At 33.2% G+C, this 27,211-nt stretch overlaps 1 protein-coding gene across 1 annotated transcript; it reads right to left on the reverse strand.

Moving 5' to 3' along the window:
* Positions 1-3,219: 3,219 nt before the first annotated feature.
* On the reverse strand, positions 3,220-12,171 carry LOC129227551 (ATP synthase subunit C lysine N-methyltransferase-like). The gene is made up of 4 exons (XM_054862131.1): positions 11,571-12,171; positions 8,555-8,692; positions 7,691-7,741; positions 3,220-3,546 (listed from the first exon to the last, which is right to left on the reverse strand). Exons 1-4 carry the CDS (start codon positions 11,793-11,795, stop codon positions 3,394-3,396), a joined length of 567 nt encoding a protein of 188 aa, XP_054718106.1. The 5' UTR covers positions 11,796-12,171; the 3' UTR covers positions 3,220-3,393.
* Between the last annotated feature and the right edge of the window lie 15,040 nt (positions 12,172-27,211).

Consider the following 27,211-nt stretch of genomic DNA (forward strand, 5'->3'; position numbering starts at 1 on the left):
TCAAAATAATTTTAATTACTTTTTAGCTCTAAGTTTCTTAAAATTCTTATGCTAAGTGGTATCTGGAAGTAAAGTATTTTTTTTTCTTTAATTTTTTATAATTTTTCCATGTAGAAAAATTTAATGTACTGTTTTGTAGGGTTTTCTTTCCCCCAAAAAATCGACTTGATATGTTTTTTTTAAACCATTTTATTAAAAAAGTAGCATTTTTTAAAAATATATCTTTAGTTCAACAACTTTACATAACTTAAAACGTTTAAAATACTGCGTTTTATACAAACATACAATGGATTTCAAGTAGAGCAAAGAAAGAAAACCATTATCACTGGTAACGTAAATCAGGGAAATTTGATGAACTTAATCAGGCAAAAGTCAGGGAACTTTTTTTCACAGTTCCTGTCGCCACCCTGCAAGATCTTTCAGATGTTTGATTGAGGGAAGATTTCATCATGAAAGTGAAGCAAATCATCATGGATGCATTAATGTGCCACAAAGAACTACAGAGAAAAATAATTAATGACTGCCAAAAGAATATCTATCATAACCAGCTGTTTTGTATAAACCCTAAGTCCGATAGCCAGGGCTAAGGCAGAAATACATGATATACACCGCCAGCTCAGTCATTCCAATTCCCATTGGAATGACTAAGCTGGCAGTGCATGTAATGTATTAAGTCTTAGTTTACGTGGTTTTGATTTACGCTGCATTTCCGTGGAACGTAACCCTCGAGTAAAACGAGGGTCTACTGTAGTTAAAATGGCAGTGAAAGTTGCCAGGATGGCATTACCCAAAAAGCACAGGAAGCACGTTTTCCTCTCCCAAACCGTAGAGGCCCAAAATGCAAAAAGGTATTTAGTACTATTCAACTGAAATTACTTTCTAAGTTCACAATTTCTAACCGGAGGGAAAAAAAAAGCTATCACAGTGGTATTGTCTAAAAAATATTCAGGATTTCGTTGTTCTGGTAAAAATCATAGCTTAACTACATCATAATGTAGAGTAAGTCTTCAAAACTTTGTTCAACTCCAAGGTGGTCTTTTCTCCCAATCAAGATATAGGGCTTTCTGAACAGAGTAATGTTTCCCCCGACGTCATGGCTTTGTAGATCCTGGTATGTTTTTAAAACTTCTATGGGGGTTGTAGTTTTTAAAATAACTAGAAAAGCAAAATTTTACTATTTTCCCTTTCCAAAAGAATTTCTTTTAGATAATATCCCAAGTTGTACCCAAATACCCAGAGTATATTTGGAGTATGTGCTTATGAAATATAAGGGTCAAAAAGTCCTTAGTTGGTCACTAGCAGTTACCATGGTGCAGGATCCACTTTCCTTCCTATTCCCCAAAACTGTGCCTAATTGAAATTAAAAAGGCTAATCACATCTACATGCCAAAATGGGTCAGATTCTTGTCTTTGGGGCTCATTTTCAGCAAATCCTACTTTCTGCCTTAATTCTTACCTTAGCCATTACATAAAAGATACAAACTACGATTTTAGGTGGGGGGGGGGGGGGGGGGGGTCATGCTGAAGAATGACTCCTCCCACCCTGAACGAACTTACGGTTTCGGCAATAAAAATTTCTGAAACTGCCTAGAATTCCATAAAAAGAACCAAATTGGCCAGAAATAAGGTACTTTGTGGAACATAAACGTTACTAATTAATTTCATAAGCAATGAAAAGAAGCAATACTTTAAATATTTACTTTAAAAAAAATGAATGGAAAAAGTTACTGAAATCATTTTCATTTTATTCATTAAGTGCTTGAACACAATGAGACTCATAATATTGTTGACAGTTTAGGGAGGGGGGGTCATGACCCCCATGACCCTCCCCTTGTATTCGCTACTGCATAAAAGGGGCTTCATTCTCCAAGTAACAACTATAAATTTATTTCAAAAGAAAAAAAGAGACTAAATATTTAGAGTATTGATTAAATTCCTGAAGACCTGCAGAAGACATACAAATCAAGTTTCAAAGAATTGGGTCATCTAAAATCTTAATGAACTTAAGCCTCAGAATTAACCAACATAAAATCAATTAAGAAAAGAAAAATGGAAAATTTTATTGAAAATGTTGGCTCAGACTCATGTCAGTGGTGAGAGGGGCAACCAAAAGGGGGGGGGGTAGAAATACCAATTACCTCGAATTCTAACAACATCGAAAATCGTTTAAGACTGCTTTTTTAAACTACAATTTCGAATAATTGCCAAACCTCAAACGTTACCTGATGTTGTCTACAGTCGCGTTTTTAAGACTTCAATTTCAGAAAATTTCCGGACCCCCTTTCTCTAATGCCACACAATCCGTCAAAAATTGGATTTTTAAAATGACAATTGACTGAGGCGCTTAGCACGCAGTCCCCTTAAAATAAAGTGAGCTACGGCTCCCGTATAAATCTGAAGATGCAAAAACTACAATTCCGAAAAAAAATTGAAGTGAAAAGCTTTAAACACCTCTCCCTAGTACATCACTGACTATTGCTTAAAAACTTCGTCTTTTAGGACTTCTATTTCGATTTTTTTTTTTTTTTTGGGAGAGCCCCAGAGCACCCCCTTACCTAACATCATCAAAATTTGCGGTAACTGCGTTTTGGAACTTCAATTTCAAAAAATTGGGGGAGGGGTGATTGATTTCACTCTATTTTTCAAAAAATTGCCTAGAAAATAACCCGTAAGGTCCCCTCCCTTACCCTAATGTCAATAAATATTGCCTATAATAGCGTTTTTAAGACTTCAGTTTCTAAAAATTTCCTCTTAAGTCCTCACGAAACTTTCTTCCCCGTAACATCAACAAAGGTAATCTAAACTTGCGTTCTTAGGACAACAATTTCACAAATTTCTCCGTGGGAGATCCCCCAGACCCAGCTGTAAGATAGCGAAAATTTTTAAGTGCGCCCCTATAAAAATATTTTCTGGTTGCATCACTGCCAGGTTAGTTTGTTTTTTCAACAGTAAAAAAGATTTGGGCGCGAAAAGATCTTACAGATATTTGCAAACTGATTTTGTTGCATTATGTCCTTTTTAACGATAAATATTTTCATTCTGACATGCTTAGTATAAAATGAGTTTTTAATCAAACCCGTTTCGCACTTTACAGTTTATTAAACATATTAAAATACAACTTGATAGAAAAATTTAAAGCAAGATGGATGGGAGAGAGGGCAGCATTTTGAAGTTTTGCCCCCCCACCTAGAAAACTTCCTAGATCCGGCACTGAGTCTGTGTCTACAGATTATTTCACATTAATGGCTAACAATGCATCATCTCAAGTAATTAAAATATTTCTCTTTAAATGATTTAATAGGAAATATATGTTAAGCTATTAAATAAAATTCACATTACTAAACACTTTATTTATGCACCATTGCTACAGTTTAAATATTAGTAAATACATACTCAACTATATGCCTTTTTCTCATAGAGCCATACTGTATCAATGCCAGCACCTTCAATTGCAACTGACTGCCAATTTGGGAGGGGAAATCGACAAGCTATGACACAACCATTTTCTTTGAGTTCTAATTTTAATTTTTCTTCAAGCTGTGGCATCTAATACAAATAAATAAATAAAATTTAAGAAAACCAAGTTGAACTTCTACAAATTAGTGTGTTTTAAAACTGAATTAATAATAGAAATACAGTTGAACCTCACTATACTGAGCTCTCAATGGACTGGCTTTATAGGTCATTATAAAGGATTTGCTACATGTCTAACTTGCGAAGATGATTCTACATGTAATAAACAATATTGCTTTATGGTTTTCACTAGTAGTACCCGCACGGCGATGCCCATGCTAAGAATTTAAAAGAAGTCCCTTGAATAAATAGAAATCTATCTCCTCTCTTCCTGATGTAAAATGATCATTTTTCTGAAAATAAAATATGTACACACCTTTTCAAAAAACCCTATTAAAATTTCTTTGGAATTTTAATTAATTCGCCAAAACATTAAAATATTCCCATTGCAACTAAAGCAAAACGAAAAAAAAATCAAATGACGTATGCACAATTAATTTAATCTAAAATAATAACAGTAAAATATCCAATAATGACAACTTTCCTCTAAATGTTTTGAGAAAAAGAAAAAAAAAAAACTTGTGGGACATTCGAAAGTCGTCATCAGTAAAAAAAGAGAAAAAATTGTTTGTTTTTTTTTAAATTCGATTAAAATGTGCAATAAACAAATAAAAAATCCTGTGAAGGGACCTATGTGAACATGACGTCTCTGAATGCTGAACATGATGTCATGAATAAAATTTCTGAAACTGATCATTTTGCCCTAATATTGTGTCATTTCAGATTGAGCCAAGCATTGAAAATTGGCACAATTGGAATCACTCCTGTTCTACTTAATTGAGAGAAATGGAACAAACATCTTATTGTTCAGAAAAAACTCATTTCCAACTATACATAATGTTAGGGGGTGGGGGGATTTTTTTTTCCGATCAGGCGAAATATGTTAAATTTTCTCTTTATAGTCAATAAAATTAAGGTTTCAAAGAAATTCTGGAAGTAAGTCTGTGGCGAACCTGCATCCAGAGACCCCATAACCACCATAAACATTGAGCAGAAAAACCCTTTCAAAACTTGCACCCGAGTTTGTGTTGACGTGCAGTGGTGGATTTAAAATATAGCAAATCTTGAAATTGCAAGAGAGGCCCCATAACCATAGGGGCACCACAGGAGTTACAAAAATGCTTATGATAAATGTTTTACAACTTCTGTGATAGAGAAATAGGGTCCCAAAATGTATTTCAACAGGCCCCAAACTTGTAACTCCGCCGAAGCGATACAGAAAAGAGTGCATTACTGTGATTCAAATAACAAATATCGTGTTACGAAAGGAGATAAATTATTTTCCAAAAGTGTTTGCAACCTTAATTTGCATTAGTTTTTTCTCATTCGTTCTTTCCTTCTTGCAACAAGATAGCGTCAGCAGAATATGCAAATTGCCGGTAGCATTTAAGCTCCCGGCGCTTTGCCTCATTCTCTTCCCTTTCAATTTCAACCCAAGTCAGACTTGGTTGTCTTCTTTCGGCAGCTCAGTTGAGTCTGTCCGTTTTTGCCGATAGCTTCGGCTTACTGCTCTTGACATGAATATGTTTAACGTTTCATACTTTGACTTAGAATGTTAGCTTCAGAAGTCATTTAAAGTATAATGAGCTACTTAATATTGTAAAGAGCGTATTCTCAGTATTTCGTTTAACATGTCATTGTATATATCATAGCCATAATAAACAAGTTACTTTTTAACTTTGGCTCTACTTGATGTTGAACAAGATAAATATGTTTTTCAAGAAGTATCATACGTCCTGGTTGAGCTTCCACTAAAAGTTAATAAGCTGAGCACTTTTAAAAGCTCACAGTTTAATGTATCAAAAAATTAAAAATTATACCGCCAGTTCAATGGGAATCTAACAAAATGACACGAAAACCGGTTTTGCCATTTCATGTTTGTTTCCATGGTCTCCAATTCCGATATATCACCAAATGATCGTTAGTCTGAGATGCTATATTAGTTTTGCATTGAAATAAGTAATTAATAGCCACAAAAAATGAGGAAACAGGCTTTTCAGAGCACCCGATTGTAAACAAAAGGGAAGTGCACAACTGGAACATACGAAGACCACTCATGCGAAAATTTATCCTTTTACAACTTACCATTTTTGAGTTATGACTTATGAGAGATACATATACGTACATCCAGCTACAAGAAACAATGCAATAATTAACTCGTTTGGTACCTGAATGCAGTATTAAAAACTCTTTCAGGGGTGACTAAAATAGAAATTCATACTGAAATTTAAATAAACAATTTTATATAAAAACAATAACTCCCTTTACTTTGTATTAAAAAGTAAAATAGCAAAGGTCCTTTTTTTCAAAAACATCCGCCAATTCCAACGGCTTTTCGATGTTTTTTAAGGCCGATGTTTCCTGCAAGTTAGCATCGGCCACCGATGCCGATGGCTAAATTGTTGAACCATCGGTGCCGATGCATCGGCCAGGCACATGCATCGGTCAAGTCCTACCTAGTACCTTAAAAAAAAAACTAATTTGAAACTTAGAATTCTGGTTTCGAGGTGCAAACTCACAGGGTACGTTTGAATTTCGTGCCAAGTTTCAGGGCTGTAGGTGCTATGGTGCCTCCTAGTCATCGGGTTCAAAGAAATATCGTCACCTTTATTTTTTATATAGATTAGCAATTAGGGTAAAATAAAGTTAAGTATTAGTTTTTACTATAATGTCCAGTTCTAACCGAACTAACAAAATTTTACCCTTTTTTAAATTTATATCCAAAGAGTGAAAAAATGTTGATTTTTGTTGCCAGCTTTTGACTTTTATGTACATTTTGCCGATTTTTCTAGTAGCGTATTGTAAGGGAGGGCACGAGCTCCTCCCAAAAAGATAATTTTTTTTAATTATCCCATTAAATATTCTGAAATTTATTACTCCATTCCATTATTAACTACACCCTTATTCTCAACATTATAACTCTCTCCCATGGGGAAAAATATAGCTAAATTTATAAAAACTGAACATGAGTCTATTGGTCTACTTAAATATTCCTCGTGTTATAATCAATATGACAATGATCCTGATCAATAACACTCATTATAACATTTGGGTGAAGTTATGAATACATTTTAGTATTTGACTCAAAATGTTGAAAAATATATTTAACTTCTGCATTTGGCAAAAATAAGCACATATTGCTTCTGTTCTTAGAAGAATTGACTTTAAGGAGATTGATAGCAAAAAAACATTTAAAAAAAAGAACCTTATGAGACCATTGGCATGAAGAATATTATGAGGGAGGAAGCCCTTGTTTATTCTCTGACAGTGACACACGCAAGAATTTTGCAAGTGGGTCCATGGTCAAAAGTCCCATTCTCATCACACCCCCAATACACCGTCAAACATATTTATTCACTTGATTTTATCGATTCTTGAAAACACAATTAGTAAAAATAAATATTGAATAAATAATTAGCATTAATGGAAAAAATATTAATGACAAAAACTTAATTAAGTTACCGCAAAAGCACAAGGAATTCATGAGGCACCTGGGGGTCTGGGCCCCTCCTTTGTGTGTGCCACTGTTCTCTGGTGCTCCCTCCAAAAGCTTCTTCTGTATCAACCTTTGGATTTTTGTCAACTATTGTAAACATATCTACATCATGATTTTCAACCTGTGGTCCATGAGCAATTTTTATGTGGTCCGCAAACACACACGTAGTAAAAATAACTCTTGGATCTAGGGACGAAAAGTAAAGCACATGCACTTTTGGATTCATCTCATTTCACCTTGTTATAATTGTTGTGAAAATATTCTGTCCTATGTGATCCACTTGGGATTCAGAAGTGGTCGTGAGTTGTGAAAAGGTTGAGAACTACTGATCAAAATACAGCTTCTGTCACACACACATACACAAAAAAGGTTAAAAACATTGACAGCTGTCTTAGAGTCAAGATTTTTCCAGATTGTGGCTATTGTTCATTTAGAATGGAAAATTCCTAGCGAATTGAGAATCAGCTTTAGCGATTTCATATTTTCAAATAAATTATGAACATAAATAGCATAGGGTTTCAGTTGGAATCATTTGAAAATTTTGCTACAACTAGTGGATGTTGTGGGTGCACTATAGCAGGGTTTAACTATACTAATAAGTATGGAAGACCTAATAATTACCATTTGCTCCACTCCAAAGATAATGACATTTTGGAATTTCCCCAGATCAGTCTGAAAATTTAATAAACATAAGAGTAGAAGTTTTGAGATTAAAAATTTAATGCATAGTTCAAGATAAGTGAAACTTGAAACATTAGGTAATAGGTGAATATGACAGTAAAAAGAGAATAGAATTGGATTTGCGAGAAAAAACTCAACATTTTCGTTCAAAGAAGCATTTTATACAAGTAAAATCATTTTTATGAGGTAAAAAGTATCACAAAAAGTTTAACATTTATTCATTTTGGTCATTTATTATAGGCAGATAACATTAGAAGGAAAACATAAAAGTATTTTTTGGCATTTTTTTGTATTAACATGAAATTTTCAAATTAATAAGTTGATTGAAATAAATGTTGATTTGTTTTCTATTACTAACTAGAAAGTTGCCCGTCAAGGTATGATCAGTGAAAATGGCTTCTACTCTAATACATTTTAATGAAGCAGTTACCTGTTGGCACTCTTGGTTTCCTTAAGAGGTTTTCCATCTCCAGCTCAGTCACTTCCTATGCCAGGCTGATGAGTGCTAATAAGCACAAAACTGCAGTCCTCGGCTGGAATGACTGAGCTGGATGTGTATTTCATGTAGTTATATTCATTGTTTTAGTGTAAAAAATTTCAACATTAAGTTGCATATTTTGTCTTGCATTCATACGTTTTGTATTCTTAAATTCTTCTAATATGCAAATATATTGATAGATTCAGAATATAATTTAATTGATTTTTTAAATGATCTATATAATGTTAGAATTTATAAAATGCAAATTATCAAGTTGTAAAGTGTTCATTATAAAGATATTCAAAGTATATAAAGTTAAAACATACCTTCCATATATCTTGCCTTTTAAATTTAGCATGAGAAGAAAGTCCAAGATTAAAAGCTCGAATTTTAGAATAAAATACTAGCCACGGATTAAGTTCCACACCTAATCCTCTAAACCCTAATTTTGCTGCAGCCAGCACCTAAAAATACGGTAAACATAACAATAATTATCAACACATTAGTGAACAATAATTACCATTACACATAATCAATATTATTGGATTTCGTCATTACTGACTAAGCAATCTCAAACAAATGTGGAATGTGGATAGAAAATCAGGATGGGTGACCACCATAGGCTCCCCCTTCCAATTAAAAGTTCCATTCTTATGAAATGATACAAGAAATGTCCATTTTTTAGAAATTTGTAGTTTTTATTTCTATGAAATAAATCAATCCATTGGTAAAAAATCATTCTTCTATCAATTGTTAATTTTCAACTCTGAAGGCAAGGCCACTTTCTTTTTGGAAATAAAGGGACAAGTAACCCCCCCCCCCCTATGGAACTACCTATTTTTGTGACAACAAAGATATGTAACATGCTATTTTCAGGGGTCTGTCCAGGGTTTTTCACAAGATCCGTTTTTTGTGAAAAATCAAATATTTTTGTGAAAACAGAATACTTTTCTAAAAAACGAAAAGTTTTTGTAAAAAATCAAAAAATTTTTTGTGAAAGGTCGTTTTTTTTTCTTTTTTTGTAAAATAAAATTATTTTGTAAAAACGAAAATTTTAAATTCATAAACATTAATAAATGCATTGGGGGAGGGGGGAGGCTCATGAATAACGTTAAAACATCATACCATAAAGGCACAAAAATTGCCAAGCTGGTAAAATGTTAGGAATATTTTCCAAGTCCCTGTGAAAGGTTTACAAGACGTTTATTTATTTAGCGTTAATGTTAATTTTATAGTTGGTAACCGTATCTGAAGTGATCACTTGTGTATTTCTTCCCCAACCCATAGCTATTCTATTCGTTAGCAGTACCAAGTTCAATTCGCTGATATATGTTATTATTGTTTAGATTGAGAGCAGTGGGAGAAAGGTGCTGAGGCAGCAATATCAAGCTGCGGGTCAAATAACATTTTCCAGAAAAATCTATAACAACAACATCGTTGCTGGCTATTTTGATTCTGCCGTGATAACAAAATCAGTAAGCATCACAGAAATATGCAGACATTTCTTTTGAAAAATTAGCCATTATTATGATTTTAGATTTGCTTTTACAATAAATGATTTGTGAAAGATCCGTTTTTGTTGATTAGAATTTTGTGAAGGGTCCGTTATGGTTGATCGTATTTTTGTGAAAGGTCTGTCAACGGACCCAAATTTCCTCTGGCCAGACCCCTGATTTTTAATGATGACTGGGCAGGTGGTTAAATATGTTTGTGGTTACTAAATTCTCGGAGTTCCTATTCCAAATCAATTCTTCTGGGGTTGCTCGGCTCCTGGTATGGATAGAAAAACAGCTGTCTTCAAATCCCCTTCCAACCAGTTAAACCATGTTGGTGATAGGTACGGGAGACCCTGGATTGTAAGGTTATATCACTCGAAGGAGGAGAGCAAATGCATTCCAAATAGCATTATGCTATGGAGAACACTAGCCATCAACTTTTCTCCATTAATGTGATGCTTCAAAAAATGCAAAAATTATGCACCAAGTTGTTGAACTTTTATCCTTCAGCAGAGAAAAAAAAGTTTTTTTTATACATTCGCCCTAATGGTATGGAAAAAGTTTATAAAATAAATTTACTCATTTTGCAAATGCTTATTTTAATACAGCACAGAACCTTTTATATAGGAACCAAAAAACTGGGAAATCAGAAAACAGGCAACCTTTTGCCGATTTTCCCACCATATTTTAAAAATACGCATTTTTGGCAATTTTTGAAAAACTAAGCATTTTTTTTTTTGATATACCTAAAAGAAAATGAGCGGTTTCTTAATAAATACAATATTACTCATTTATAACTCGGGAAAATGTTTACAAAAATGAACTTTAAAGGGTTGTCTTAAACACAGGGAAAAATTTCCAGAATATTTTCTTGAACTAAAAAGTACATACGTAAGTCTGAAATTTTTGTGTTTTATTCCAACTGAAAACTAAAGAAATGAATATTGTCACATTATAATGCAATATTTTATTGAATGGCCTTTAATTGAAACCATTTAGAGCGGAAGTGATGTCGCAAAAGCGTGAAACGCCGCGATTCTCGAGTTTTCCAGATAGTTGATGGTGGAATCTAGAAATCGTTAAATGCAAGACTGTAATAAGGCTGCAGGAACTCATAAATTAAATTTCAATTGGTATTAACTTAATGGCAAAAGCAATAGTTATCAATAATCGCTAATGCCAAACCTTTACAAAAAAAGTGAAAAGGAAAAATAAATAAACGTGTTCATGAAAACAAATTCTCTCATACACTATAGTAAAAGAATCACATATTTACATTCAAAAACTTATTTCTTTCCTTTCCCTTCATTCTCTTTCATTTTAAAACATCGAAAATTGGTGTTTTTCTTTCCTTTTCAAAATGGATATGAGGGTGTTAGGTCTTATTAAATAACTTAAGGTTTATGGTGCTTAAATCATTCTCTCACTAGTAGTTTTTAATGTTTTGATAATGATAAGCATTTCTGAACTGTTTTCTTCTTATTTTAATACGTATTACTATTTATTATAGTAATTTAAGTTATATAAACAATCAGCAAAAAGCTCTTTTTAGCGATTCAGAAAACCGGAAAATTCAGATACCCGGGATAGCTATGGTCTTGAACTTCCCCGATAATTGGTTCTCTACTGTAATTGAATTATTTTAATAATTTTTTCATTATCTGCTTTAATAAAAATTTTGATTCACCGAATTAGCCCATTACGATTTAGGCTGGTTAATTGGAAGTCTACTGTATTTTCTTATGCCTAAGTATCATTTTTTAACTTCTTTATTGCTACAAAACTAGGTGTGTTAAAAATACATTTTCATTTATTAATAATATTATAGAAATAAAAAGATACTTGCAATTCTACCATCTCCACTACCTAGATCTATCACATCTCCTCTCCTTTTACGCAATATTTTCAGGACATTATGTATTTGGTTATCGGTCGCTGGCACATAAGGAAGGCATATCTTTCTCAAAGCTGGTAAAACAAAAGGCGCACATCCAACCAACAATCCTACAGCTGCAGTTCCAAATGCTCCAACAGCAACAAGTCCAATTGTATTTCTTTTTCTGTCATTCATTAAGGTTTTTCAAGAAATTTTATCAAAAGTTGTATTATTAATATTATTTATAAAAAACACGGTAAAAATTCATGTTTGAAAGTGTTGCGTGCGGTTTTCTTTTAAGATAAACTGCACTAGAGAGTTTTATTTCACAAAAATTATAAACGAATATAGACTTAGTATATTGTATTACTTAGTATATTTGTCAAAATAAGGAGCAACATTCTGTTTTCAATACAACTTGAAAAAAATACGGGATTTTGTTGCGTCCTTGCGCATCTCAAAATTCATAATTAATACATTAGTCTTCATGTGGAAAAAATTCGGACTTTGAGTTTGATCTCGCAGGCTTTGCTCATAAAGTTTCGAAAATTTTAATTTTTTCCATGCTGCATGGCAAAATGTAAACAAACAAAGCAAGTTGATGCCATATGCAAAAATGATACGATAAAGAAAAAAAAAAAGCAACTGATGAGGATGGACGTTGGCATAGATCAGACGGTTTCTTCGGTTGGTTGTTTTGATGACGTTCCGATGCTTGATGCAACTAAATTTAGCACAAAGCTTTATATTTTGTATTTAAATTAGTTGATCATCTCAGGAAGGCACAAATCTGTAGAATAAATAATAAAATGGGATGGAAGTGTTTTTTTTTTTTTTGAGTGTGTGCACTTCTACTTCTTCCAGAAAAGTAAATATTTTGATCGGTGTCAGAATTTGGAATCTGTCGAATGTAGTATAAAATTGAATTTTGTAAGAAACTAAAATCATGCAAAGTTTTAGTAAAGTGCAGCATTGTTGTTTTCTCTGCTCTTCTTAGTTGTATTCGAATAAATAGCTGTATCGTCTAAGCATGTTCTACTACATTACCTAAGATTTTTATCTTTTTCAAACAATGCTTGGATTTCTCAACGTATCTACAAGTTTTTGTCATTTCTTATGTCTTAGCTTTCGGAAAAAAGTGAACATGAATCGTCTTTTTATTCTTGCTTTATTGTGTTTTTCTTTGACGGCTGTTGTGTTAATGAAGACAGCTCTGCAAAGATATCATGAAGTTAGAAAATATTTTAGACTTCAAGAGTATGCTTCAGAAGTTAAAGATATATCGGAGTCCTTAAAAGCACTGGAAAAGAATTCCCTGACTCTGGAAAATGAAGTTCAACAGCTAAAACAGATAGCTCAGAGTGCTTTGCAGCAATTTAATACAAGTTTAACAACTCCTGCCTGAGATTTTGCGTCTTCCGTGTCTTTCTTTGAAATGTTGACGCTTACAAATTTGAAAAGAAAACCAAGATTTTTGCTTTTTAAACTTTGTACTAATATGCACTTGTTCGCTCTCCCCCATTAAAAAGCATTTTAAAGAATGTTTTACATACTTTAATGATACATAATTATAATGTATTACACGATGAGTATGTATCTTAGTTAATTACTTATTTTTGTGTCCTGTTTGTGCTGTAAAAGTTTTATAAAGGGATCTTTTTAAGTTTTAACTCTTACAAATTTCAAAAGATGATTTTCATAACAAAGTTTTTGAAAATTGTTTTCCAAATATGAAATTTTGAGGTTTCAGAGATGTGATGTAATAGAAATTTGGACATTTCGGTATTCCAGCCTTTGGCAGAATATTTGATTAGCTAATCTAGCCAAGTGCTCAGTTATGTTGTAGTAGCAATGAAGAAATTAATAATATAGAAAAAAACCTGTAAATAAGACAACTTAATTTGTATTATAATATTGCACTTGTATTATTTGTGCAAAATATATATCGCTGTATAATTTTTATAAATAACAACAATAAGTAAAAATATTCTTAAAAACATCACTTTTTTGTCTGATTTTGTGAGCATGGAAAGCTCTATTTATTATGCGTGAAACACTTCTTGGGCTACTCTGGAGTTCCATGTTTCTATAATTTTCAAATCTGAGACAAATTTTCCATTTAATTTTTTAACAGATTAAAAATGACCATCTTAAACTCTTAATTTAAATAATTAAACAGAGATGCATAACAATGATTATTCTTCTCCAGCTACTATTTAGAATGTTTCTTCTTCTGGAAAAGTGATAATAATTTTTTTTTTTTCTACTTAAGTCGCAGAATATGAATAACAATAAAAAAGACCAATTTTGAAAATGGGGTGTAGGAGTACCGGTTTTCTTATCTTTACCTATGTATTTATTCTCTCCTAATTCTGAGAGCAGTGGCAGCATTTCGAGGGGGGGGGGGCACTTTTTATGGTTATTTTTTTATTTTATTTTGCAACTTCGAAACCCGAACTAGTATTAAAAATAGCAGAAATGTCAAAATTTTCTGAAAATTATGTGTTTTACTTTGTATATCAGTTTATAAAACATTATTAGCATTATTATTATTTCAAACAGTAACTTTTAGTTTATGTATTGATTATACATAAAGTAAAAGTTATTAGTAAATCAATTTTTTTACATAAGAAAGACGTGAGTTAAGTTGTTATATTTACATCAATTTCCACATACAGTAAACTCCCGATTATCGACGGTCGGATTATCCGCGGTTCGGCTTATCCGCGGGTCTTTTCACAATTTATTTAATTAATTTTTTCAACGGTCATTAAATATTTTTTAAACTTATGATTGTGTTACTGTTCGTTTTTAGCTTTAAATACGTATATTTTTTTACATTCAATGTTAGTAGATGCAATGTAGAAATGTTTTTAGCTATAACTTAAATGTATGTTTGAGTTTTATTCATATTTTTTTAGCTATTGTATACAGTAGTATAGTTTTTTTACCCATTGTTCGGATTATCCGCGGTTTTCGCTTATCCGCGGTTACCGCGCCAACCTATTCTGCGAATAATCGGGAGTTTACTGTATCTGCTCTGAAAACCAGCCCTAACAAAATTTGTACTTTCTCTCTCTCTCTCTCTTTTTTTTGCTGCAGCAAAAAGTCCCATGGCTTTTATTTTATAATCCAACTGCCCTTTGCAATCAATAATCTTTTTCAATCTTTACAAGAAAACAAGTCCATTCCTCAAAATAGGTAGAAAAGGAAGAAAGGATGTGTGACATATTTTGGAGTTAAGCAACATATTGGCGATATGAAAAAAAAAGAATTTACCCCTAGTATATTTCCTTTATGTGATTATTTACAACTCAAAAATTTAAGTTGTAGCAATAGCTGTGTTGAGTTGGTGAAAAAGTAAAAATTACAAGTCTTGCATTCTTTATTGCAACCCTACCTGCTCCAATTTGCAATTGAAATTAATTATCAGGGGCGTTGTTATCTCTAACCAATGGCTGCTAAAAGAAGTAAAACCAAGACCCACCCACTTACGTAGGGTGTAACCTGTCCATTGAAACATTTGCATTGACTGCACAAAATTAAAATGCTTCACCTCTTTGGCTATTTTCTTAAGTTCCAAGGTGACATATTCAATCTCTACAGCAGGGGCTCTCAAAAGGAGAGTCGCGACCCCCAGGGGGGGGGGGATTGCAGGATGTACTAGTGGGGGTCGCAAGATGTGGAAGAAAAATTTAAAGAAAATTAATTTATTGCTGTTTTTATTAATTAAAAAAAAAAAAAGCAGCATAAAGCTTTTGATGCACATACAAGTTGGTTTTTGTGTTCTATTAGTGAGATACATGAGCTTGTTAGGAATTAACCAATTTTTTAATGTTTGGAATGAGCTTTGTAACATACAGAACAGTGTCATTTTCCACTGGGAAACAATTTCTTGATTTTGTTTTTACATTCATCATTATGGAGAATCCTTGTTCACAGTTATAAGATGTAGAAAATGGCATCAAAATTTGTAATGCTGTTGTGAAGAATTCCAGCCATTCCTTTTTAATACGTATCCAAAGTTACTTTAGCTGATTGGTCACTTGAAATCTCTATCAGTTGATCATGATGACGGGCACTTAGCTCAGCTTTTGTTACGGCTTGCTCACTGAACAGATTGACTACCCATACAACATACAACTCCACTCATATCCTTAACTGGAATGTAATCTGTAAACTGTTCAATCAAAGCATCAAGATGATATGATACTGATAAGGAGAGAGATGAAGTATCAAGGGAGTGGCGCCAATACCCGACACATACTCTACAAACGCTTTAGAGTAAATGTAAGATTTTCAAAATCTTCTTTTTACTTTCTTCTATATCTAATATATAGAAGAAAGTTTTGGATTCGTGCAAATATTCGAATTTTGACGGATTCGAACCTTTTGAGATGTGCTGAGTCCATTTCGACCCTTTATGGAAAATGTCTGTCTGTCTGTGTGTGTGTCACCAGTTTTTCTGGTCGCTCTACAGCAAAAACTACAGCGTGAAATCGAACAAAATTTGATGCACATATGTGCGCCTATGGGAACTTGTGCCCATTGGTTTTTGACGCGAATTCCTCCAAGGGGGATGGAGCAATATGACGTTTCTTGAGTTATGCGTGCCTGCTATTCCCGATGAAGTAACTGGAGGAATTAAACAAAATTTGGTCCATATATTTCCCCTAATAGATACAGGTGCTGATTCAATTTTGAAGTCAATAGCTCAAGCGGGGTTTGAGCTATAGAACGTTTTTGTCGTCAAGTGTGACTGCTGTATCTCAAGAAATAATGAACAGAATCAAACAAAAATTTATCGACAAGTATCCCTTGGAGAGTATAAGAGCTGATTCTATTTTGGCGTCAACAGCTGAAAAAGGGGTAGCGCAATCGAACGTTCTTTTTTTTCCACTGTGAGAGCCATATGGATGAAATTTGGAATAAATGTGAATCCATATGTACACAGGCGTTGGTTCAATTTTGGCACCAATCGCTCCATGGGGGCTGTAAATTTTTTTTTTTTTTACGTAAATAAAAAAAAAGTTGTTGCCGTCTTGAGTTTGTAAACAAATAAATGTTGTAATTATTTTAAGCAAGACTTTTAAATAATTTTCAATTTTCATTCTTTCCTTTGTTTTTGAGATAGATCGGGAATCGGGATGGTATTCAAGTTTTGGCGTGTGTATTTTTTTTTTTTTTTTGTGTGTGGGGGGGGGGGGATATTGCTTCCTTGTCAAGCATGAGGAGGGATCAGAATCATAAGAAAGATATAGAAGAAAATTTTGTGGTGGCCACAACATACTAGTTTAAATCTTGTTTTCCTAACACTTAAATTTTTTTTTAAACGCATTTACCCTGTCCTACAGAACAGTTTTCTCTGGTTCATTGTAGGGATAAGTTCAAAACATTAAGTTGAGAAGAAGATTTTTTGCTAAATAAGCAAGCTTTACCAACCACTGTTCATCACTGAAAAAAGTGGAAAGTTCGGGTTTACTATCAACCAGAAATATCAACATTTCTGACTTTAATTCATACAGCCTGCTCAACACATTACCACGGGATAGCCACCGTACTTCAGTGGGAAAAAGAAGTTTATGCAAAGCTGTCTCTTATAAATTAATTCTACTACTGTCTTTTATTATAAAATAATTCAAGAGACAAAAATTTGCGTTTATTTTACAAGTTACTTGTGTTTCTAAGGATAAAACTTAACCATTTGTGTAGTTTTTAGCTATTGTTTTAGGGTTTAGACAGAGTTAAAACTTTGGGGGGTCTAAAAGGGGGTCGCAATGTCTGAAAGTTTGATAACCCCTGCTCTAGACCCTATGACAGCATAACGTAAGCATAAAAAAAGTATTAGATTTAAAAATTCAGACCTCAAAGGAATCCTTTTTGTGCAGAAAAACTTTTTCATTGTATGCTGAGATGTAGATTTTTCTAATACAGTGAAACCTGTGTAAGTTGACCACTCGCGGTGCAGTACTTTTGTGGTCAACTTAGACAGGTGGTCAACTTATAAAGGGCGGTAATGATTTTTTTTTTTATTTTTTGTAATTTCTTGCACCATGTATTCATTTTTTGAGTAATTAACCCTTATTCTTTCTGTTCAACTCACTTTCATTGTTTAACATTATTGAAAGTGAAAAAATAATTAAAAATACTATTCAGATAATTTTGTTATTTTTTCTTTGATTTTAACTACATTAGACACTGTAATTTTAGAAATTCCATATGTGCCGACTAATTTCCTCTGGCTTTCTCCATTTTCAATTAATTTTAATATAATATTTCATACTTTTTATTAATCTCAAGTTCAACTAACTTTCTTTTTCAAGACTTTTTTGTACAACTTATAGCACAAAGAGCAATAAGCGCAACTCTCTCAATTCATAAAGGCAAATTAAAATGTCCTATCTCTTAATCCCTTGCTCCAGAAACATGTAACTTTACTCATTAGCAGGCCTAGATCTGCGTACCAGCAGTGCGAGGGTCCCACGTCTTTAAAGGGGCTAACGACCCTAGAAATTGAAGAAAAAATAGAAAAAAAAAAAAAAAACTAGCATCAGACTTATTCACTTTACAAATAGACACTAATGGCGACTATAGGGAGGGGACCTACATATTTTGTTGCAGTGGGGCTTAAAATGTATAGATTCGGACCTGCTCTTTTTAGCACAATTCCTGTGTTGTCACAACATATTGCAACTGAAAGAAAATACTTTGAACTTGTCTACTGACACCTATTTTCATTGGACAGAGTACGAAAAGCTTTCTCAAATAGAACAACAAATGAAAAACAAGTTTGGAGAAATATGAAAGAGCTTCATAAGCTTTATGTTGCTATTTAGTTAGTAAAATGCTAGTCTGTCATCAAAGCATTAAAAACATTTTTGGAAAGCTATCAAAAAAAAAAAAAAAAGAAACGAAAAGAAATAGTAATAATAATAATAAATAAATAAACAAATAATAAAATAAAATAATTTGCTGAAGAAAGTTTTAAAAAACAAACCAAGTGGTCTACTTACAAAGGGTTTTTTACAATACTCCAAACCAAATTTGGCGTACATTAGTGGTCAAGATAGACAGGTGGTCAAGATACAGAGGTGGCCAAGTTACAGAGGTTTTCCTTCATTATATGAGATAGGACTAATTCCGTTCCTGACAAAAGCGGTCAACATAGACAGGTGGTCAACTTACAAGGGTGGTCAACTTTACAGGTTTTACTGTATAATAGCAGTGTTCGACCTTTTGTATAAATAAAAAAAAAACACTACGCTAAATTGAAATTACGAGTTTCACCCAGTAAACCTTTGGCTATTTATTCGCATACGATGTAAAATATTAAAATTATTATCAACTTCACAATAAGAAATCATTTTCTACTCCTCTGCTTTCAGCGGAAAAAAAAATGCTTTTTGTCTACGTTCGAAAAATTACACTTAAAAAACGGACTCAGTTCAACTGGTTTTGGTTTTGAATTTTAAGTGTTCGATTGAAAGGAAAACATGTGCTGGCATTCAAGTCGTAACGTTTAAAGCAGCTTGCTATGGGAAATTGCATCAATTTTCAAAAATAAAAACACTTATTTTCAATCTAATTCCGCGTTTCTTAATTTGTTTGATCAGCGGAACCCTTTTAAATGCTCACTTTTTTTATGGAACCCTTAGCTTTTTGTCAATAGTTTGCAGTGGCGTAGCCAAGGTTCTGTTTGAGAGGGAGCCCAGGTTGCTATCTCAAAGAAACTATATGATATTAACTATTTGTCGTTAAATTGATAATTAAATGGACTTCATTATGTACACCATTTTAATTATTGCTAACTGCTAGTTATTATTTATTATTATAAAACACCAAAACACTAATATTTGAATAAGCGGCTGGTGCCCCCCAAAAAGTGGGGGATCAAAAGAGGTGCGGGGGGGGGAGGAGCAGGTTAGGTGGCCGACACACCCTTAAAGCTATATTTTTTCTTCAAAAATTGAATTTGGCAGTTTAATTTTTACGTCATTATTAATGAATTGACTTTGAGAAACGAACTCAAAAAGCGGGACAAGATGGCGACAGAAGATTCCCTCCTACAATATCAAAGTTCCAACTTTCACGAAATACTAACATGAATAACAGAATTTTAAAAAAAAATACTAAGTACTTTTCATAATGCACTCAAAAGGACAAAATAACTTTTCTGGGTCAGAAAGGACAATATTTAAGTACCTATTCCTGTAGTTTTCAATTATTCCAAGAAAATTACTCCATAAACGAGGTAAAGTGCGACTCAAGTCAGGTGGAGAACTTCTTATCATTATCTAACTTTTTGTCATAAATTTGGGTGTTGAAACATGCAGATTTTTCTGGGAAAGTTTGATTTGAAATGACCTGAGCCGCACTTTTACTCGTTTGTGGAGTCATTTTCTTGGAATAATTGCAAGCTACAGGAATGCTTAAACATACGTGTCTAAAATTTTAAGCATTTGGCACTAAAAATTAATCCTTGTTCCCCTCTAGGACTTGTTTGTGTGCTAATTTAATTAGAATCATTTAAATATTAAAGGTTTGCGAAACTAATTCATATTTCACAACATACAAGTTACTTGTGATAAAGATCCTAATGTGTTGCTTTATTTAGCTCCGTTTCGATTATTGGCATGGATGAGGATAAAAATCCTAAGGAAGCAATGATAGTGGATAAACTTCATGCTTGCTCCATAGAAGCCTTGATTCAAAATTTTACTATGATTACTATTAATATTGCTATTGTAAGGCAACAAAAGTTGTAACAATGGGTTCCATATTTAAACATTTAATGGAGAAATCACATAAAATTTGCTGTTTTCCTTCCCAACCGAAATAATAATTTTATTTCAGAATTGAATTTTTTTTCTTTGTACCTTTCTTGTACCTTAAGATTAATCAAATCATTTAGTGAAAGACCGAAATCTCTAAGTGGTCTAGTTCCTGAGATATAAGCAAAAGCAGGCCTCAGAGTTTTCCGTGATAGTCAGGCCAAGTATAATAAAAGTGCTTAAAAAAGCATAAAACAAACACTTATTAAGTCAGTTCTTTCTTTAAAACCCGTGAATAAATCATAACTATCATTTTTCATTCGACCCTTAGTTTTGAACTTATAAAAGTGAAGGGGCAAAGTCCCTTTACTGTTGAAATTGAGAGGGCAATAGCCCCCTCGTATGAGCCGACTATGCCTATTTGTGATTCTGAGTAATTTTAAAAGGGATACATAACCTCAGAATGTATTCATGAGTTACATGATTAAAACATTTTCTTGGTTAGGAAAAGAAATACTGATGTGTTTTACGTACAATAGTGTTAATCTTATACATATAAAATCTGAGTATCTATCTATCTATCTATCTATCTATGTCCAAGCTTCTTCTCCCGAACGACAGTGAACTGACCATCGAACCAGGTATCGATGGATTCGTAATCTTCCCGTCTTCATGTTTGGCTATTTAACATAATCCTCCGATAATAATTAGCGGAGATATCAATTAAAAACTATTAATTATGACTCTTAGATTTCAAAATCAAATCCCTATTTTTCGAAGGCTTTCCTCCATTCAAATTATTATTCAGTGCTTCATCTCAACTTTCCGCAACAACGCTTTTATTATAATGTATAGCGGTGAAGAAAATCATTGAGATGAAAGATCTGTTGCCATTTTTTTTCTCGAATATAAAGAAATAAAATTAAGCTTTTGTTTTAAGGCTTTTCCTGTAATCAGGGTGTTTAAGTTGTTTACTTTTCGATTATTTTGCTGTAATCTGCAGCAAAATTTTGCTGTTTTTTTTTTCAAGCCTGATTGTTAAATACGCGTCACATGACATAACTTTCATTTTCGAGGAGGACCGTGCACGTCGTAAAGTAAATGAGTGATTTACAAGTTATTTGAGTTCTTTGAGGGTTTGTACCTGGAAAACGGATTGATGTAATTCTTGTACGACCATGTGGATAGAATCCATCCAAATATTTATCTGAGTGGTATGTTGCATTAATAAACACCCGGGCAACGCCGGGTAGTAGACTATTTTATGTAAAAAGCGGATTGTTATTGTGCATAAATATTTCCGATATAGTCTATCAGATGTAATTCAGTTTAACGTGAGTAAAGATTATAGTTGATAATGCATATATTTTCCCCTTTTGTGCTGACTGAAAATGTACTCATAACTTGTATCATTGATAACGATTATTAACGTTGATGAGGTGTTTTGGCAAAAATATGTTTTACTGGTGTTTTGCAAACCTTGCTTTACGCGCATTTATTTATTCCTTAACGCGTTAGAAACTAGTGTCAGTGTACTACAAAAGCATCAACTGGACTGCTCTTACATTTTTTAGGTAGCCCGTGCAACGCCGGGCACGCAGCTAGTAATTCAATAAAACTTGCGAAGAAAAAGTTTTTAAAACTTAAAGACTAAAATGTCTCTTATTTTACAACAATTTTTAAAGTTATTTATAAATCAGAGACTTTGATGTCACTGTACGTGATGTTGACTTAAATTGGTCCTCGCTCATTAAATTTTAAAATTGTGCTTTCAATTGTGCCATTGATACTGGGAGAGTGGCTAGTATTAATTGTAGAATATTTGAAATTCGTGTCAAAAATCGTAATTTTAGGCAATATTTGGTGATGATGCAGGAAAGGGAATTCGGGGAGTCCTTCCATAAGTTTATCAACATTGAACTCACTTTTAAACTACCTTTGGAGATACTAGGGGGTCAGTAGCTTCTTACTGAATTTTTCCGAAATTAAAGTATTTAAAAGTAAGAAAGAGGTGCTCTATGTCTGAGCTTGGAAAAATTTCGAAGTTGAATCTTAAAGGCACAATTTCAGGCGACAAATAAAATTATTCCTATAGTGACTAAACCTGATGGGTAAACGCTCAGATTAGTATACGAAAGTAAAAGTAAATTTATTTTTAATTTTGGGAAAGCGCTTTTATCGATTTTTTAAGTGACAAATATGAATCATGTGGAACGAAAATATGCAAGTCTCATGGAACCCCTGAGAGAGCTTCGTGGAACCCTGGGGTTCCACGGAACACAACTTAAAAATCGCTGATCTAAGTTATCATTTCTCTAGAATGTTTGTTTCAATCACTACTCGAGATCTTCCTCATTCCTTAATCAAATTCCCTGTTTTACGAATAATTTTAAAGCGTATCATGCTGGCTAATAACAAAACATAGACGAACGGTCTTTTTTTTTTGGCAAAAAACGTTTTTGCTGTTTTTTACTACACATTGCTTCAATGAATAGCATTCGAAAACGAAGGTGCAATTGCTCAGTTGATTGGAGTGTCGTGCTGATAATCAGAATGGCGCTTGGCGCCAGTTCGAATCCGTGCCAATACATATCAGCTTTATGTCTCTCTCTCTCTCTCTCTTTTTTTTTTTTTTTTTGTTAGAGGCTCACATAGGCGGGATTGTATTTGCCACAACCTGTTTTTTCATATGCACAATTACTGCTTTTTCACGAATCACTCAGTCACACTTTTAATGATATATGTTTGCATTGAAAATACGTGCAACCAAAAAGTGAGAGATGATCACATTATCCCAAAATTGTATTTAACGAGGTTTTGTTGCTGATGTCTTCAAATTACATGCCTACTTTTGTGCGTTTACTTTTTCCCGTTTACTTTAATCCATTTACTTTTTTCGATTCTTTTTCATAACGTTCTTTTTTTGAAATTGGGAACTGAAAGTAACCAAGACGCCACCTGGCGAGAAAATCTATAAATAGTATAAATAGAAAACGATGGCGATTTCCCGTTGTTCTGCGTGTTAAACTTTGTAGCAAAGGAAAAAAAATATCATTCGTGTATTTTAACTTATTGAACGAAAAGAAAAGCTCTCAAGCTCTTATATTTGTAGAAACTCTTGTTTAACAGTTAATCTTTCTGATAAATCTGAAAAAGGCATCATAAGAAAACTTGTCTTGTCACTCATACTACTTACGATCATGCTAGTCATCCAACTGTGACAATGTGAGATACGAAAATATTTTTGCAACGTAAACCACTCGGAAACTGACACTGAATAGTATATATTGCTAAATTACTAGGATCTGCTATGATACAAGTATATTCTAGCTACATTTTTAAAGGTAACTTGGTATTTATCGGCTCGAAAACAATTGAATCAATCCGTGCAAATAATAATCTGCAATCTTCCTGTGTAGAAATATACACCAACAGTGACAAAGGGATAGTAGACAATAGCTGAAATTAGAAACATAAAAAGATATGAAATGATTGCAGACAGTAAAGAGTCAAAGAATGGATGTGTAACAGTACCAATACTACAAATCAAAATAGAAAAAGAAAACCAATAAACCTACATTTTATGAATAATTGGTGCATTAAGAATAACCACATCTTCACAAACCAAGCACAAAATTTGAAAACAAGGCAAGAATATCACTAAAAACAAGTAAAAATGTAATGAGTCATTGCTAGCTTCATGCCGTAGCAGAACATTGTAGCAGACAAGCTAGTTTCGTTTTTATCCTAATTATAGCGCCACCTATAGTTACTTCAAAATCAGGGAATAAATTAATATTTATGTGGAATATACTGCTTTTTATATAAGGGTTTTCCCTATATTCCTTTTTAAAAAAACGAAAAAAAAGTTAGACCATTCTTTTAAATCTCAAAGAAAAACAGAAATTCTCAATTTTTTTTCGATTTTTTAGGCTTGTTCCTGAACTAGAAGGTATTATTCGATTTCAACTTTTCTTTTTAATTTCTCAAGGTTTAACCAATTGCAATTTTTCCGTCTTAGAACATTAAAAAGAAAACATCGACATAATTTTTTTTAAATATCCGTAAAAAAACATAAAATTTTCCATTTTTCTGAATTTTTAGGTTCGTTGCGCGATCGAAAGGTATTATCCGATTTCAAAATTTTTTTTTTTTGTTTCTTAAGGCTTCACCAATTGCAACTTTTCCGCACTATAGCAACTCAAAAAAAAGAAAAAAAAAACTTTTTTTTTTGCTCTACTCTACTATATAGAGATTAGTATAAAGATAGAAGAAAATATTTATGGGGGGATAGCCTTATTGGTCTATTTGACCTTATCTGGCAAACCCATCTAACATGTATATTGATACCATGGACACTTCGCGGGACCCCTCACCTCTTCCTACAGCACCCCAGGCTGCCACGCGGCACCCAGTTTGAGAGGATTAGTTGTTTTCTCTGCATCGACACTGTGTCGGCAGAAAAACAACTTCTACAGAATGAATTAACTTTTATTCAGGATTTATTTGAGATCAGTGTTGGGCATTAATCAATTATTTTTTCAATTGCCTAGTTAATTGATTAAAAAAGTAATTGCAATTAAATTAATTGCAATTAATTTAATTGCAATTAAATTAATTGCAATTAAACTATTAATTGCACTTTGCAATTAATTTAATTGAATTAATGTACGTTAATCGTTTTTCACAATTAAAATAATTGCAATTGATTTTTTTAATTGTTTTATGAAACAATTAAAAGTAACAATTAACTTTATGTATCAATAGGTACAGTGCAGCGTACAGGGTCCCAAGTATTATTCAATTTCATATTTTCGTTCAGTGCTGATTGCTCGCTCGCCGCGTGAACTAGTCTCGTTTTGGCAAGCTTTTTCCACACGTAAATGTTTGTGTTTTAATTAAGTGTTTTAAATTTGTAAAAATCGTTGTTTTAGTTTAACCCGTAACAGAAGAGGTGAGAAAGAAGGACATATCATGGGACGTGAGGTCACAGAGACCGCTCTGTTTTACATTTTTTTTAAAATCATGTAATTAAAATACATTTCTGTAACTTCTGTCAGATGTTTTTTGGAGTTTTATTAGTACGGAAAAAAAATTTTAATTTTTAATTGAATTATACCTTTTCTGAGGAAATTTTGCTGGAGCCATAAGATTTTTTCAGAAAAGTCATATGCTGCAGTAAATAATTTATTGCTCGCAATAAAGCCGAACCTATTGTATATTAACTATTTTATTTTAGGTATTTAATGTATACAAAACATTTTAATTCTAGAAAACTGATATTATCGTCGCCTGTCCTGTCTAGTGTTCAAAGGAGTCTGACTGCGACTGGGAAGCCCCCGGTTTGAATCTCGGCTTGGGCATGGATGTACTTTCTCTCTCTTGTCCTTGTCCTTTCTTTGTGTGAATGTGTTTCTGTGCTGTAAATGGTTGCCTACCCTATAAACGGGTCCTTATGGCATGTATGCAGGGCCCGATTAACCTTTGAAATTAGGGGTAGCTCGGTCTCATTTCGCCCCCCCCCCCAGTTGTTGTACAGCAATTCTCGCCGAATAATGGCAGTAAGAAATTGAATCAAATTTAACACTTCACAAAAGAAACTAAGTGGCATAAATATACATTGAAACAGAGTTGAACCAAATCCCACATTTGAAAATTTAACTTGTGACCACATTTTATTAAATGTGTCTTTAAATGTATGAAATTAAATATATATCTTTGTTAATTATATAATTCTTCCAAAGATTTTTATTTGGCAAGCTCTGATGTTAGCAATCTCTTTAAAACTGTTGTTAAACGCAGAAGCTGGTATTGTTAAGCATATATTTTCAGTCATGTTAGGGCCTCTGAAAATTCCTTTTACGTAATTAGGCTCTGCATGTGTGTACTGTGGAAGTCGGACTTTGAAAAAGTGAAGCAGCGCATCCAAAATTGCCACCTTAACTGGCTCACGGCAACAACAATTGATTATATCACATTAAGAGAAATTTTTGACAGCATCTTAACTTGTAGTGTATAGCGTCGTATTTCCGAAAAACATTCGGCCTAAATGTCCTTAGAACATTCATTGCGTAATTTTTGTGCGAACTTTTCGAACTCTCAACCTCATCTAGAAAATTTTGCATCTATTCCGCATCCCAACGTTAAAAGCCATGTTTACCACTGCCGGAAATTGTAGCACTGAAGGGAATGGGGAGGTGAGGTCTCACAGTCTAAAGAATACAATTGAAATTTAAACTAGAAGCTCTTACAAAAAGATGCTGATTATAAGCAAGGGAGGTGTTCAAGGTCACAAAAGAAAAAGCTATTGGGAGAAACCATTCAATCGGGCTGAAAATGAAATAGGGGTGGTAGGATAAGCTTTTGAGCGGTGTGTGAGACCGCATGTGTCTTCTCCCCTGTTGCGGGTTAAAGTTATAAAATAAAATGGCGTCGATAAACGAAATGGACGAAGGCAGTAACATGTCAGTGACTTTTCGGGTTTCGGACAATAATGAGTCATTAGAAATAACTTTGCCAGTGCCACCAAGTCCACCAACCGACACCGCCGAGTCTTCATCGTCTTCGCCTGAGCGACTTCTCCTACTTGATGGAACATTTTTTAAATTCTTGCCCGAAGAGTCTACTGGTAATAAAATCGCAGCGCTTTGTATGAAATGTCCAAGAGATGTATTAACTAAAGTTAAAGGTTATCATAATTGCACGTCGAACTTTTTGAATCACCTGAAGCGAAAACATGGGCAAGAATGCATCGAAGAGTACAAAACATATTCAAAAAAACAGAGAAGTGAGGTACGGGAAAAAAATGATACTATTGTTAAAATAAAAACTGGAAAAACT

The sequence above is a fragment of the Uloborus diversus genome, chromosome 8, assembly GCF_026930045.1.
Source record: "Uloborus diversus isolate 005 chromosome 8, Udiv.v.3.1, whole genome shotgun sequence".
NCBI lineage: Eukaryota > Metazoa > Arthropoda > Arachnida > Araneae > Uloboridae > Uloborus > Uloborus diversus.

Bases quoted from the DNA above. Each gene is read 5' to 3' on its own strand.
- LOC129227551 (XM_054862131.1), bottom strand. From the start codon at position 11,795: ATGAATGACAGAAAAAGAAATACAATTGGACTTGTTGCTGTTGGAGCA. The intron at 8,693-11,570 runs GCAAGTATCTTT...CCGTATTTTTAG, and splicing joins GTAGTGGAGATGGTAGAATT to GTGCTGGCTGCAGCAAAATT. The intron at 3,547-7,690 runs GTAATTATTAGG...TATTTGTATTAG, and splicing joins TCTTTGGAGTGGAGCAAATG to ATGCCACAGCTTGAAGAAAA.